At 38.7% G+C, this 14,161-nt stretch overlaps 5 protein-coding genes across 5 annotated transcripts; 1 reads left to right on the top strand and 4 right to left on the bottom strand.

The window, feature by feature from the left end:
* Positions 685–2,339, bottom strand: LOC104787595 (protein CDC73 homolog). The gene is made up of 3 exons (XM_010513205.2): positions 1,213–2,339; positions 1,038–1,120; positions 685–928 (listed from the first exon to the last, which is right to left on the bottom strand). The coding sequence occupies exons 1-3, from the start codon at positions 2,282–2,284 to the stop codon at positions 836–838; spliced, it is 1,248 nt and encodes a 415-aa protein (XP_010511507.1). The 5' UTR covers positions 2,285–2,339; the 3' UTR covers positions 685–835.
* Positions 2,527–3,148, top strand: LOC104787585 (uncharacterized N-acetyltransferase YoaA-like). Its single transcript, XM_010513195.1, has one exon. The coding sequence runs from the start codon at positions 2,549–2,551 to the stop codon at positions 3,056–3,058; it is 510 nt and encodes a 169-aa protein (XP_010511497.1). The 5' UTR covers positions 2,527–2,548; the 3' UTR covers positions 3,059–3,148.
* Positions 5,300–5,953, bottom strand: LOC104706547. Its single transcript, XM_010422747.1, has one exon. It carries the CDS (start codon positions 5,951–5,953, stop codon positions 5,300–5,302), a length of 654 nt encoding a protein of 217 aa, XP_010421049.1.
* Positions 7,237–7,728, bottom strand: LOC104706534. The gene has a single exon (XM_010422738.1). The coding sequence runs from the start codon at positions 7,726–7,728 to the stop codon at positions 7,237–7,239; it is 492 nt and encodes a 163-aa protein (XP_010421040.1).
* On the bottom strand, positions 8,189–9,079 carry LOC104706525 (glutathione S-transferase T3-like). Its single transcript, XM_010422727.1, has 4 exons — positions 9,055–9,079; positions 8,740–8,998; positions 8,368–8,664; positions 8,189–8,228 (listed from the first exon to the last, which is right to left on the bottom strand). Exons 1-4 carry the CDS (start codon positions 9,077–9,079, stop codon positions 8,189–8,191), a joined length of 621 nt encoding a protein of 206 aa, XP_010421029.1.

Below are 14,161 nucleotides of genomic sequence, written 5' to 3'. Positions count from 1 at the left end.
CAAACTTGGCTTGAAATAAAAACATCCTATAAAATATGATAGACTTTAGGCGGCAAGCAACGATCTAGCGTTAATTATGGAACATGAAAGCTAATGAGAGATGCACTTTTAAAGTTAGATATAAGAAGACCCAACCTTTAATCGTTGTATGCAATGGGAAGAAACAAACAGAAGACAGTCTATATCCATATCAGATCCGTGCACCAATTTGAGATCAATACTTCCTCTTCTGTTATGAACAAGAGCAAAAACATGTGAAATAATGCAGTACTTTTGTTTCCATACCTGAAACTTCAATTGGCAAATAGAAGTCAGGTTGGATCGTTAAGGAACACCATGGTTGGATCGTTAAGGTAAGACAATCTTCACAGCTCAAGCTAAATAGAAGTCAGGAACTCCCTCACCATCATTAAAGCTTAATTAAGAAACATCATCTGTAAAAGTTCAACCTGTAACAACAACATGATGAAAAGAGGATGATCCCATAAGGGCTTCTATTCTTCACATGTTACCCCAATTTACAGTGCTTTGCAGGCTCTCTACCCTTCGCTAAGCTTTGGAGAAGGCAGTGAATGTTTGAGACAGAAGGTAGAAAATGCAAACCGTAAAATACATTGATCTCAATTCACCTTCCAAAGCTAATGAACAGTTCCAATTTACCATTAGAGACGTGAAAGAGAAAGCTAATGAAAAGTTTCAAATTAGCATTAATAGAAAACAATCACATTGCATAAAACTGTATCGCTATGTTACAATGTTATAGAAAGTAGTAAGATTATCAGATGAAAAGTGTGAAAAATGATACAGAAATAAATATTCTACAACAGTCTAGATCCTAAGAATGTGACCGAGATCGCACAAACTCCTCGAGTTTTTCCCAGACTTCCAATGCAGCAGCCCTGTCGTTATGCCTCTTATTCTTGCTAATCTGATTAGTTCAAAAACACAAGAAGAAAGTTACAAGATTCAGTAAATCATATCTATGGATGATAATTTTATCAGAAACAGCATACTTTAAAGGGTAATAAATTTCTCACCGAGATGATCTTTACATTCCACTGCTTCACCGTCTTGGCTGATTCTATACTGTCATCTTCAAACCGCATGTAGAATCCAACGACTGCAAAGCATAGAAAACAAAATGTCAGCTTCAACTGAATTGAACTCTGAAGCTCAAGAAAACCAAAAGAATCGAATCATCATATTGCTTACTCTTATTGAATATCTCAACGTGATCCTTGAAAGGCCAACCCTTGAACTGCCAATCCTTTCCCAAAACAAAAACCGCAACAACACGATCCCAATCATCAGGCTTCAAGGCAGAGGGCTTATCCCTAACTTCATAAGCAGTCACAACTCTCTCTCTATCTCTACTAAACTTCTTCTGAACCGTAATACAATCAGGCTTTAAACCCTTCATCTCCTTAGCCTTAACATCATTCTCTATAAAAACACCATCTTCAAGAAACTCCTTAACATTATATATAGTAATCAAAGTCTGAAACGCACTCGGCACAAGAATGATAGGAACACCTTCACCAATCTTCCCAGCTTTAAAATGAAGCTTAGATTTAGGGTTAGCATCATAGCCATTATCATCTCCACCACCACTACTAAACCCTACAATACCTCTCTCTTCAGCACCCATTAACCTACTCTTAGCAACTAATCCATCTTTCCTCTGATGAGACTCAATCCTCTGTCTCTCTTCTTCCCTCTTGGTCGAATTCACCAACACACTATAAAAATCCCTGTTCTTACACTGAAGAATCGCGTCTCTGCTCTTCAACGGCCGCTCGTTGGATCGGATCAGCATAATGTAATCAACGTCCTCGTCGGATTTGCCGAAATCCTCAACCTCCATATCTTCAATCGCGCTCTCTCTCGAAACGAAAGCTGAATTATCTTGATCTGGTCGATACTCTTCGTTCTGTTTCTGACTCTGCGCGTTTTGCTGCTGGAGGAGTAGGTAATCAATCGCATCGGAGGAAGCTACTTTTCCGGTGAGGTATTCGAGGAGAGGTTTCCGATCTGGTAAAGTCACCGCCGGGACTGAGCTTTTGACGGTTGATTGCATATACTCTCCGAGTTTTAGATGATGATTCTTCACATAGTGTACTAATGCTTCTAGTGTGTAGAGAGTCCCACCTTTTGACCTGTACGCCGTCTCCGTCGCGCATGGGAACGAATATTCCGATCCGAATCTGTAATTGGCTCCGACTCGCTCGATTTTATCAGCTTCTCCTCGGACTGTGAAATCTTTCAGCACTGATAACGGATCCATGGTTTCGGTTCAGAGATTGGTTGTTTCAATTCGATCTTTAGGGTTTATGATGAAGCTACACGGACCTCTACGAGAGAGACTCAATTGAAGAAGAAGATAGTAAAAGATGAGGGTACATTGGTAATTTTCACAGAAAACCCGAAATATGTGGGTCTTAAGAGTAAAGGCCCAAAATCCAATAATGGGCCTTCTAAGCCCAATAGAATAATCTCTTTTCATGTAATTTATTTACATTTCTTGCGGTTAATTTACATAACCACCATAATGGAACCACCGAGAATTTTTCTCCGGCCGTTCAATGTATCAGACGCCGAAGACGTCTTTAAATGGGCCAGTGACGATGACGTCACACGTTACCTTCGTTGGGACTCAGTTAAGACCTTAGAGGAAGCCGAACAACACATCTTGAACAAGGCCATACCACACCCGTGGCGCCGTTCCATATCTCTCATCCAAGAAGGTCGCTCGATAGGTTACGTCTCTGTCAAGCCAGACTCTGGTGATGGTCGTTGCCGGGCTGACCTCGCTTACGCCTTGGCTAAAGAGTTTTGGGGACGGGGGATAGCCACGGCGGCTGTGAGGATTGCGGTTGGACAAGCTTTTCAGGATTTTCCTGTGGTGGTGAGGCTACAAGCGGTGGTGGAGGTTGAGAACAAAGCGTCTCAGAGGGTTTTGGAGAAAGCTGGGTTTCGAAAAGAGGGTTTGCTTGAGAAGTATGGTTTTAGCAAAGGCATGATTAAAGACATGTTTCTCTATAGTTTCGTTAAAGAATGACACATAAGTTTATGTGATAAAGTGATAATTAACGGTATAATCCGGTTTTTACCGAGATGATACACAATTATAAGTCAAACATTTGGTTTACAGAGACAAAGATGTTTACGGCAACAAATGATGGACGGCATGCCTTTTGTCTCCATGTTCTTTATCATGTATAAGTCGTGAACTCGTGTCGTGTGTCTATGGTGACTCTTTTAACTTATCTTAAATGTTTTTTCTTGTTTGGTTGCCTACGTGAAAAGATTGATGAAACTCTCTATAATGATAGTAATCTTAACGTCATTTAATTTGGGGGGGGGTACAAAAAAGTTACCGGAGGTTTTGTCCAAGGTAACCTCCGGTAACTGATTCCCTAGCTCCTCCACTGGTCACTGGCATGGCGGTATCTATTACAGAATAGCAAATATTCGGCATTATACATGTCGGATGCATTATATACACTATACATTAAAAATAAAAATAAAAAAGAGTGTGTATAATTGGAACGTCAGAGTTGGTCCATGTATATAATTATACTGTAAGAAATACGAAAAAAAAACAACAACAAAAAGAGTGTGTGAAAGTCTTTGAGAAGTAGCAAGGAGCACGCATGCGTCTTGAACAGAAGTCACGTCTAGTGTCGTCAAAATCATATTGATACATGTTATTACATTTCTTGTCCTATCAAATCTTAAATGTGTCAAAACTTATATCATATTCAACTACTTCTATATACGTACTGTACATAATAAATCTTTGATCTTACATATACCATCCTTAAACTTTGCATAAATCGAACATATGCGTTGGCTAGTGGTGACACGAGGTTTTGTAGTAAGTTATCGTCTTATCTACTGGTGATATAGTTTGTTAATTACGAAGATTAATATTTGTATTTCTTAGTTTGTGATGTTAAAATTTCATAATGATCGGATAGAAACAAGAAATGAGGACTAAAGTTACTACTTAATGGTTAACGATACCAATTCTTTTTTATACAGTATTGTAAAGAAACGTCAACTTAATTGTAAGAAACAAAAAACACAGGATTCGTGCTTTTTATATTATTGCTATGATGTAGGATTCAAGACTTAGTCAGTTTATAATTTGGAAATGATATAAATGTCATTATAGATTGGTTGGAAAGTGTTTTTATTTGCCTAAGATTTTAGTCAGTTTATAGTTTTTTTTTTTTTTTGACAAACAGTCAGTTTATAGTTAAGATCCGAAATTAAAAAGAAAAACGAAATAATTAGTCAATTTTCTTGATTTCTGCTTGTCATTTCAAAACAAACTCTCATGTTAATTTGAAATTAATAAGTCAAGAGACTTTAATTAGAACACCGATACTGAAAAGCTGATGGACACGCCACGAACACATCACAACTTTAATTGTGTAACTAACGCACTTGTTCTTTATTTTATTTCCAACATTAATATTAATAAGTTCTAACCAAAGTAAAACCCAACAAACCCACCTCTTAATCAACGAGTAAGTCCAAAATTTTAATTGCAAAATTGTATTCATCGTGTGTGGTCACGCCTCTTCCATAAACCATTATTACCTCTCTTATTATTATTTTTTACTTTCTTCTGCGTAAAAGATAGATGATGCGACATGAAGCAGTGAATGCGTGATGTGAGCTTATATGGTCCCTTAACTCACTCGACGTGTGGAGGCCAACTCTTAGACCATCTCCCCTCAAATAACCCACTTGGGTTACTCAAATCTTAATTAATTATAAAATTAATACTAAACTAACTAAAACAATTCATTTAGAAACTTAAACAAAATCAATCATCAACTAGAATAATTTACTTAGGTTGCCCATTTATTTAAATATTAAATTTTTACATAAAATATAAAATAATAAAATATTACAAATTTAGGAATATTAAGCATAAATTTAAAATAAGAAATATTAAACATATTATACATAATTCGGAAGAAGATTTATTGATGGGTTGCACCAAAATTTTGCCAAATATGCTCAATCAAGTCTTTTTTCAAACGATCATGCATTTGTGGATCATGAACGTCATTTCGAATGCCCATCAAATTATGTAGTTTCTTTGTCTATCTGTATAATACGATAGATCAACATGAGAAGTTCGGCTTCTTTCGCCGTGATGGAACTCCGTTGGATAGTAGAAATTGTATTCATGTCGTTCGTGTTTTGCAGGATAATGCATGCTCTCATTATTTTTCTTATTTTTCTTTATCCTAAAAAGTGTGGGATTCTTCACGATTGCAAATCAAGCTTGCAAGACTCCAAATGCACGCTCTACATCTTTACGACATGCTTCTTGACATTGAGCAAAGAGTTTAGCTTTTCGGCCACATGGTAGTGTAATTGATTGGATGAAAGTTGCCCATTTGGGATAAATACCGTCAGTGAGGTAGTACGCCATTTCGTATTGATGTCCATTGACAACGTATGAAACTCTTGGAGCTCGGCCCTCTAAGATATCATCAAACACCGGTGAGCAGTCCAAAACATTGATATCATTTAACGTACCCGGTGGTCCGAAAAATGCGTGCCAAATCCATAAATCTTGGGATGCCACTGCCTCTAGTACGATTGTCGGTTTTCCAGATCCACGTGAATATTGTCCTTTCCATGCAGTTGGACAATTCTTCCACTCCCAATGCATACAATCTATGCTCCCCACCATTCCAGGGAAACCGCGTTGTTCTCCAATATTCAATAATCTTTGGAGGTCTTCCGCTGTAGGTCGTCTGAGATAAACGTCTCCAAGTTGCAAGACTCCAAAGGCACACTCTACATCTTTACGACATGCTTCTTGACATTGAGTAAAGAGTTTAGCTTTTCGGCCACATGGTAGTGTAATTGATTGGATGAAAGTTGCCCATTTGGGATAAATATCGTCAGTGAGGTAGTACGCCATTTCGTATTGATTTCCATTGACAACATATGAAACTCTTGGAGCTCGGCCCTCTAAGATATCATCAAGAACCGGTGAGCGGTCCAAAACATTGATATCATTTAACGTACCCGGTGGTCNTTTCTTTGTCTATCTGTATAATACGATAGATCAACATGAGAAGTTCGGCTTCTTTCGCCGTGATGGAACTCCGTTGGATAGTAGAAATTGTATTCATGTCGTTCGTGTTTTGCAGGATAATGCATGCTCTCATTATTTTTCTTATTTTTCTTTATCCTAAAAAGTGTGGGATTCTTCACGATTGCAAATCAAGCTTGCAAGACTCCAAATGCACGCTCTACATCTTTACGACATGCTTCTTGACATTGAGCAAAGAGTTTAGCTTTTCGGCCACATGGTAGTGTAATTGATTGGATGAAAGTTGCCCATTTGGGATAAATACCGTCAGTGAGGTAGTACGCCATTTCGTATTGATGTCCATTGACAACGTATGAAACTCTTGGAGCTCGGCCCTCTAAGATATCATCAAACACCGGTGAGCGGTCCAAAACATTGATATCATTTAACGTACCCGGTGGTCCGAAAAATGCGTGCCAAATCCATAAATCTTGGGATGCCACTGCCTCTAGTACGATTGTCGGTTTTCCAGATCCACGTGAATATTGTCCTTTCCATGCAGTTGGACAATTCTTCCACTCCCAATGCATACAATCTATGCTCCCCACCATTCCAGGGAAACCGCGTTGTTCTCCAATATTCAATAATCTTTGGAGGTCTTCCGCTGTAGGTCGTCTGAGATAAACGTCTCCAAGTTGCAAGACTCCAAAGGCACACTCTACATCTTTACGACATGCTTCTTGACATTGAGTAAAGAGTTTAGCTTTTCGGCCACATGGTAGTGTAATTGATTGGATGAAAGTTGCCCATTTGGGATAAATATCGTCAGTGAGGTAGTACGCCATTTCGTATTGATTTCCATTGACAACATATGAAACTCTTGGAGCTCGGCCCTCTAAGATATCATCAAGAACCGGTGAGCGGTCCAAAACATTGATATCATTTAACGTACCCGGTGGTCCGAAAAATGTGTGTCAAATCCATAAATCTTGAGATGCCACTGCCTCTAGTACGATTGTCGGTTTTCTAGATCCACGTGAATATTGTCCTTTCCATGCAGTTAGACAATTCTTCCACTCCCAATGCATACAATCTATGCTCCCCACCATTCCGGGGAAACCGCGTTGTTCTCCAATATTCAGTAATCTTTGGAGGTCTTCCGCTGTAGGTCATCTGAGATAAACGTCTCCAAATAGATGGATAACTCCGTCTACAAAATTTTTAAGGCATTTGTGTGCGGTTGTTTCAGCTAGTCGTAAATATTCATCCACCGCATCTGCCGAACATCCGTATGCCATCATACGTATAGCTGCAGAACATTTTTGAAGTGCAGAAAGACCGAGCCTTCCAGTAGCATATCGTCTTTGTCTGAAGTACGGGACTCCATTCTCAATAGTACTGACTATGCGTTCGAACAATGGTTTGTTCATTCTAAAGCGACGGCGGAACTTAGCGTGAGTGTAAGTCGAATTCTCACCAAAATAATCATTCCATAGCCGAGTGTGGCCTTCTTCGCGGTCTCTATTTATGTGCAATCGTCGGAATATTGGAGCTGGTGGTTCTTCCTTTTGAGTGTAGTTGTACTGAATCCCTTCCACTATACTATCAACTTCCTCCTCTACCATTTGATCAACCTCATGATCAGAACTCCAATTAGACATTATTAGTCAAATTGGTTTAGTTGTGAGGCTTATTAGAAGTTGGGTTATCTTTTTTTTAAGGTTTATGGAAACCTGTTAGTTTGGTAATGGAAATATTTAACAAGAAGAAATGAGAACAAGAAATGAGAAGATAAATGTTTGTTCTGTTTTAGAGAGGAGAAAATGGAAAAAAGAATTGATCAGAAGCGCAAATGAAATTGAACATGAACCTTCAATATATAGAACTTACAAACACAATCAATACTCATTCATGGGTTACAAAAACAAATACAACAACCCAAAACACATTCACGGGTTGCAAACAGTCTGTTCAACAAACAAAAGCCGACCACACTTAAACAAAAGAGACACCCGTGAATGGCACTAAAAACCAACCAACACATTCACGGTTCCAAACAGAACACATCAATACAAAAAAAAAAGACAGCTTTTATTCGCTTGACTACCAACATGTTTCACTTTAGATGGCAACGAGACAGCTACATATGTCATCCCAAAACCTGAAACAAAAGAGAACACAAGTTAAACAATAGTTTAACAAGACTTAAACGATAGTTAAACAAAAGAAGAACACAAGTTAAACAATATTTAAACAAGACTTAATCGGGTGTTAGTTCTTAAACATAAATGTTTGTCAACATTTGATCAACAAGTTTGTCTCTAAGTAGGACTTCAGCAGATGTTAGTTCACCCTTGTTAAGCAGGCTGTCTAGCAATCTCATTTTGCCGTGCCTCTCTTTAGCCGCCTGTTCTTGATCCTTCATTGCTATTATCTTATCCAACTTACTGACAGAACCATCATCCACATCAATACTAACTGCATGTTTGTTTCCTTTTTTCTTGGCAGCTTTAACCCTCGGAGGCCTCATCTCGTCTCCACCATTGCTCGAAGGAGCTGAGAAATCTCCTTCAAAAGCAAGCTTAGTACGCTTATAGCTACATTCTTCATGTCATTCTGTGATCCATTTCTGATCATTCTTCAGTTCTCTCCAACAATGTCCAAGCATAAACGGCTTGTTCATGTCATTCTTGTAAAACTCATACGCCATGCTCACAACATCATCTTCTGATTGTCCACTCTTCCTTCTTGTACTCGCTTGTGAGTAACACCCAACAAACTTGTTGACTTGGTGGTTTATCTTACTCCACCTTGCCTTACATTGTGAAGGCCCTCTTGCGTTTGAACCAGTTCCTCCATCATGAGCTTTGTAATAGTCTGCAACCCTCTTCCAGAAACTTTGTAGCCGCTGGTCGTTGCTCACCACTGGATCTTTGCTTGTGTTTAACCAAGCACTTATGAGATGAACATCCTCCTCTGCACTCTACCGCTTCCTACTTCCTCTGCCTCCATCTTCATCAATCTCATCTGCTGTAACCTCGATACAATCTTCAGATTCAGATGTAGGGGTTATGTTAAGAGGCTGTGAAGAGAACCCAGGGCTAAAGTTTGAAGGCTGAGAAGAGAATTGATTAGTAAACTGAATAGGCTGAGAGGATTGGGTGGAAATAGGAGGAATAGGATTATCAGAACAGTTGGAGTCTTTTTGAGAATTCAAAAGATCAACAAAACTTTGATCCCAAAAACGATAAGGGTTTCTAGGATCTATTGCTTGTGTTAGTGTAAGCTAAGAGTTTAGGTTTGTGAAAACGAAAGAGTTTGGAGAGATAAACGTTAAGAGTTTGGGTTAGTGTTTAACAATGGTCGTTTATATAGACCTCAAGGTTTATGTGAGCTTTAATACTAAAGGTTAGACAAATAGAATAAAGGTTTATTTAACTAAAGACTAATGTGTGTTTTAGTACTAAAGAGATATACTTTTTAGTATATCTCTATGAATAGACCGATTGAAACACTTTTCGGTAAATCTTCTTGGGTAAAAGTTTTCAAAAAGCTGATCTTTAAAGTCAATACTAAATTCAAACTCAATCATATAGGTTTTGGAAAATTTTACACACAAACTCAAACTCAAACAATTAATCAAATAAGACAACAACACATGTGGAAAATATGAAATCGAAAATCAAACTCAACCACGTGATCAAACAGCATAACAACACAAGGAATAAATTTAAGACACACACGGTTTTGGAAAATTTTAAACCCTTGAGCAAATTTTTAAACACACATGGTTCATCATGATATATCATGGTTTTTAGGTGTTTTTAGCTATGATATAAGTCTTATTTATAGAGTCTTTTTGGTATTTTTAGACTCTTTTGAGTCTTTATAGGATTTAGCATGGTTGGGAGCATAATGGAGCTAAATAGGAAGATTTGGAGCTTAATCAAGCATTGAGGCTGAGTTACGAAGTTGAAAGGCGAATTCAGAAGTCAGCATCGATCGATGCTAGTGATGGTGTCGATCGATGCATCATCCAACAGAAGAATCGGAAGTTTTCCCACAAGTTTTGAAGATTTACAAATCTGCCCCAAAGTTTTCCATATTTGCATCATTGGTCCCTGGACGCGTTTTAGGAATATAAATAGGTTTTTTGTGGTCATTGTTTAGACCTAACCTTTATTTTTCCCTGCAACTTTTGAGAGAGAACCCTGAGAGATTTTTAGAGAGCTTTTGGAGAGAAGATTCAGAACTCCTTTTTCTTCTTCTTTTAATCTCTTAATGCTATCTATTTTATTCATGATTTGTGTTCTTACAATTATGTCTGAGTAGATTTGCTTGTTAGGTTTAGGGTTTCTCATTAGGGATTTCATGGATTGTTAGATCTGTTATTATTTAGTATTCATTATCTTTCTTGTTCTTCACCATAGGTTGTTCTTATTGCTAGATCTTTGATTAATCATCTGGATTTAGATCTTAGGATTATTGATTGATATGAGAATATAATTGATTTTCCTGACAAAAACCTTTGGTGAGCAAAATTACTTCTTGCAAAGAGATTTGATTTAGTAATTTTCTGAACTTATCTAAACCTGATTTTAAAGCTGATTTTTAACCTTGAATTTTGCAAAGAGATTTGGATTTTCTGGTTTTAAATTTAGATAATATTTGCAGTGAGAACTGATTTATTTTACAATTGTGTTTAGAGTTCAAGAACAGTGCTTAATTGTTGAATCCTGCTTGCTTAATTAATTGATCTGATTTTCCATGATTTCCTGAGAATTTCCCTAGACCTAGCGTTTTTAATTCCTGAATTTACAACACTTCTTAATCCTGTTTTTGCATTCTTTTTAAATTAATATTTTGATTTAGCATAATTAAAAGATTATTAAATCTATTGTGTGAATCTAGAGTCTTTCTGGATTCGATCCCTAAGTACTACAATTGATCTCTTAATTTGAGAGAGTAGCTCACGGTTAAATTTGAGCATATCAAATTTTGGCGCCGTTGCCGGGGACTTTTTTGATTCACCATTAGATTAAAGTCTTTGATTTTGTCTAGATTTTTATTTTTCTGTTTTACTTCCACGCTTTTGTTTCTTTTCTCTTGTGTGTTTCAGGTACATGTCTAAGCCTATCACTAGGAAAAGTCCTACAGGTCGTATTGTGAAGCTTACAAACCAAGAGTTAGGACAACTAGAGCGTGAAAACACAAAAGCAGCCAAGTCAGTGAAGATGGTCAAAACACTCATATTGAGACCTGATGAGGCTGGAGTTTTGAGGGATCAAGAGGGTCATGTGCGCAACGAACAAGGCCAAAAACTTGATGTTGAAGGCTGGGTTATTCAGGAAGAACTCGTCATGGTTCAGGATGATGCACATGGTGTCGAGCGACGCAACGATGGCATCGATCGACGCAACCAGGAAGGCATCGACCGACCCGTCATTGGCATCGATCGATGCAATGCTAGAGCCTTGGAAGGTCAAAATCAGGCTAGACGGGATAACAATGGAGAGCTTGTCAAGACTCTTGCGGACTTCAACATACCAGACTTGTTCTATGAGAACCGCTCCGCAATTGTCCATCCTCCATTCCAAAGGAATGATTTTGAGTTCAAGTCTGCCTACTTTTCTCTTGTTGGACAAAGGCCATTCCAGAACCTGCCACATTAGAAGCCTCTAGACCATATTGAGCACTTTGAGGATATAGTCACAAGCATCAAGGCCAATGGAGTGACAGAGGACTATCTCTACTGCAAGCTCTTCCCCTACTCTCTTGCTGGGGAAGCTTCTCATTGGCTAAGGCAAATTAAACCGGAATCTCTAAAGACCTGGAATGACATCAAGGTGGCATTCTTGAACTATTTCTATGATGATGCAATGTCAGATGAGCTGAGGATTAAGCTCTCCACCTTTAGACAAGGACTTGCTGAATCTTACAAAGCTGCTTAGGTGAGGTTCAAAGCATACCAGAGAGACTGTCCGCATCATGGGTTCTCAGAGGTGCAGCTGATTACTATCTTCTTCAGCGGGATTGATTGGAGGTATCAGATGGCTTTGGATGCTGCTAGTAATGGGAACTTCAAGACAAGGTATCCAGATGAAGCTGAATAGTTGATTGAAAGGCTAGCATCAAGCAACAGTACCAAGAATGCAGACCTAGAGTGGAAAAGAGCACATGAAGGTCATGATTCAAATCAGTTTGCTGTAGTGAATACTAAGTTGGATACAGTCCACAATCTTCTTATAGGAAAGAAGTCTGTCCATTTTGCTGAAGATGTTGAGACTTTTGAGACAAAGCCAGAGATTACAGAAGATGTCAACTATGTGTATGGAGCTGGGTATCAAAATCAGAGATTTGGTCAGAAGAATTCCTTCACAGGAAATCCAAACAGCAACTTCACTAGGAACTACGGTTCTTCTTCTTACCAACCCCTCCCTCCACCCAATTCAGAGAGCAAGATGGAATCAATGATTGGACAGATTTTGGAAGGTCAACAGAAGTTAACAGTAGACTTCAATGGGAAGATTGATTCTGTATACACTGAGCTTACTGGGAAGTTTGATGCATTAAACACTCATGTCAAGAAGCTGGAGAATCAAGTGATTCAGACTGCTGGGTCTGTTAAAAGATAAGAGGAATTTCTTTCTGGAAGAGCAGAGTCTAACCCCAAGCATGCTTGTAATGCAATTTTGGTAAAGGAAGGAGACGACAATAATACGGTTGCAGAGCTTGCATCGACCGATATGCAGCAGCATCGATCGACGCAACTATCATCAAGCATCGATCGATGCTCAGTCAATATCGATCGACAACCCCCACGCACAGCTCCGGTTTCTGCTCAAGTTCCACCTGCTTCAGAGCAAGCTTATAGGCCTAAGGTTCCTTTTCCTAAGCTTAGGAGATCTAAGCAGGAGCTTGAGGAAGCTAGATGCAAGGCTATGATGGACAAGGTGATAATTGAGATGCCTTTGATTGATTCAGTCAAGTTTTCTCATGGGATTAAGCGGTATGTGAAGAGAATGATTACTAATGGTTTGAGTCCTGAGGAAGGAGCTTTGCTAACCAAGGATGTCAGCTCAATTCTGTTGAATCAGCCTCCACAGAAGAAGAAAGAGAGGAAAGAGAAAGTTGTTGTATATGAGAAAGTGAGTGCAATAATTCAGAGTAGAGTTGCAGAGAAGTTACCAGATCCTGAAAGTTTTGTGTTAGATTGCTCTATCTCCACATGAAGGTTTTCTCACTCTCTTTGTGATCTCGGCTCTAATATCAATTTAATGCCACATTCTGTTGTTGTGAGACTTAGGATGACAGATTTCAAGCCAACTAAGATCTCTCTTATCTTAGCTGATCGATCTAGAAGGATTCCTGAAGGTGTCTTAGAAGATGTTCCGATTCTGATTGGAGATTGCATGATTCCCACTGATTTTGTGGTGTTGGAATATGACAAAGAGCCTAGTGATCCTCTCATTTTAGGACGTTCTTTCTTGGCTACAGCTGGTGCTATTATTGATGTTAAGAAGGGACACATATCTCTGAATGTGGATGATTTGGTCATGAACTTTGAGATGGACAAGCTGAAAAGAGCTCCTACTATTGATGGTTAGACATTTTTTGTGGAAATTGCTTCTGATGATGATCCAATCATAGAGCTTCATGGAGACATTACTGCTGGATATGTCAAAGAGTTGGAGACTGTTGAGAAAGTGAGTAAGCAAGCTGTTAAGTTTGAAGATTGGAGTGGAGACCATCTAATTAGTACTAGAGACCATGATGAGGTTCTGATCCATGACAAGTCGCTGGTAGATGATGTTTTTATTATGGAAACACGAATTGCTGAGTAAAATTGCAGAATCGTTGAAGAAACACGAGTTGCAGGCTTAGCATCGATCGATGCAGTTGTAGCATTGATCGATACACCTCCACGAGAACGTCCAGACTTGTCAAAAACCAAGAATTCTCGAGCTGATTCCTTAGCTGCAAGTCTTAGACCGGTTGTAAAGCTGAAATCTCACCATTCTACAGTCAAGAACCCACAGGTAAGGCCAAAGTATGCATCTCCTTCTCCTAAACCTTCTCTTATCATCAATAAGA

The sequence above is a fragment of the Camelina sativa genome, chromosome 1 (genome assembly GCF_000633955.1).
Source record: "Camelina sativa cultivar DH55 chromosome 1, Cs, whole genome shotgun sequence".
NCBI lineage: Eukaryota > Viridiplantae > Streptophyta > Magnoliopsida > Brassicales > Brassicaceae > Camelina > Camelina sativa.
The sequence above is the reverse complement of the archived record's forward strand: the minus strand, read 5'-3'. Positions and strand labels throughout refer to the sequence as shown.

What these genes read in the sequence shown, in the direction of transcription:
- LOC104787595 (XM_010513205.2), bottom strand. Translation starts at nt 2,284, where the DNA reads ATGGATCCGTTATCAGTGCTGAAAGATTTCACAGTCCGAGGAGAAGCT. An exon ending in CGTTGAGATATTCAATAAGA is followed by an intron (nt 1,121 to 1,212) that starts GTAAGCAATATG and finishes TATGCTTTGCAG; the next exon opens with TCGTTGGATTCTACATGCGG. An exon ending in GGAATGTAAAGATCATCTCG is followed by an intron (nt 929 to 1,037) that starts GTGAGAAATTTA and finishes TGAACTAATCAG; the next exon opens with ATTAGCAAGAATAAGAGGCA.
- LOC104787585 (XM_010513195.1), top strand. Translation starts at nt 2,549, where the DNA reads ATGGAACCACCGAGAATTTTTCTCCGGCCGTTCAATGTATCAGACGCC.
- LOC104706547 (XM_010422747.1), bottom strand. Translation starts at nt 5,953, where the DNA reads ATGGCGTACTACCTCACTGACGATATTTATCCCAAATGGGCAACTTTC.
- LOC104706534 (XM_010422738.1), bottom strand. Translation starts at nt 7,728, where the DNA reads ATGTCTAATTGGAGTTCTGATCATGAGGTTGATCAAATGGTAGAGGAG.
- LOC104706525 (XM_010422727.1), bottom strand. Translation starts at nt 9,079, where the DNA reads ATGGAGGCAGAGGAAGTAGGAAGCG. An exon ending in GGCAGAGGAAGTAGGAAGCG is followed by an intron (nt 8,999 to 9,054) that starts GTAGAGTGCAGA and finishes ACACAAGCAAAG; the next exon opens with ATCCAGTGGTGAGCAACGAC. An exon ending in GACAAACTTGTTGATCAAAT is followed by an intron (nt 8,229 to 8,367) that starts GTTGACAAACAT and finishes CTTTTGTTTCAG; the next exon opens with GTTTTGGGATGACATATGTA.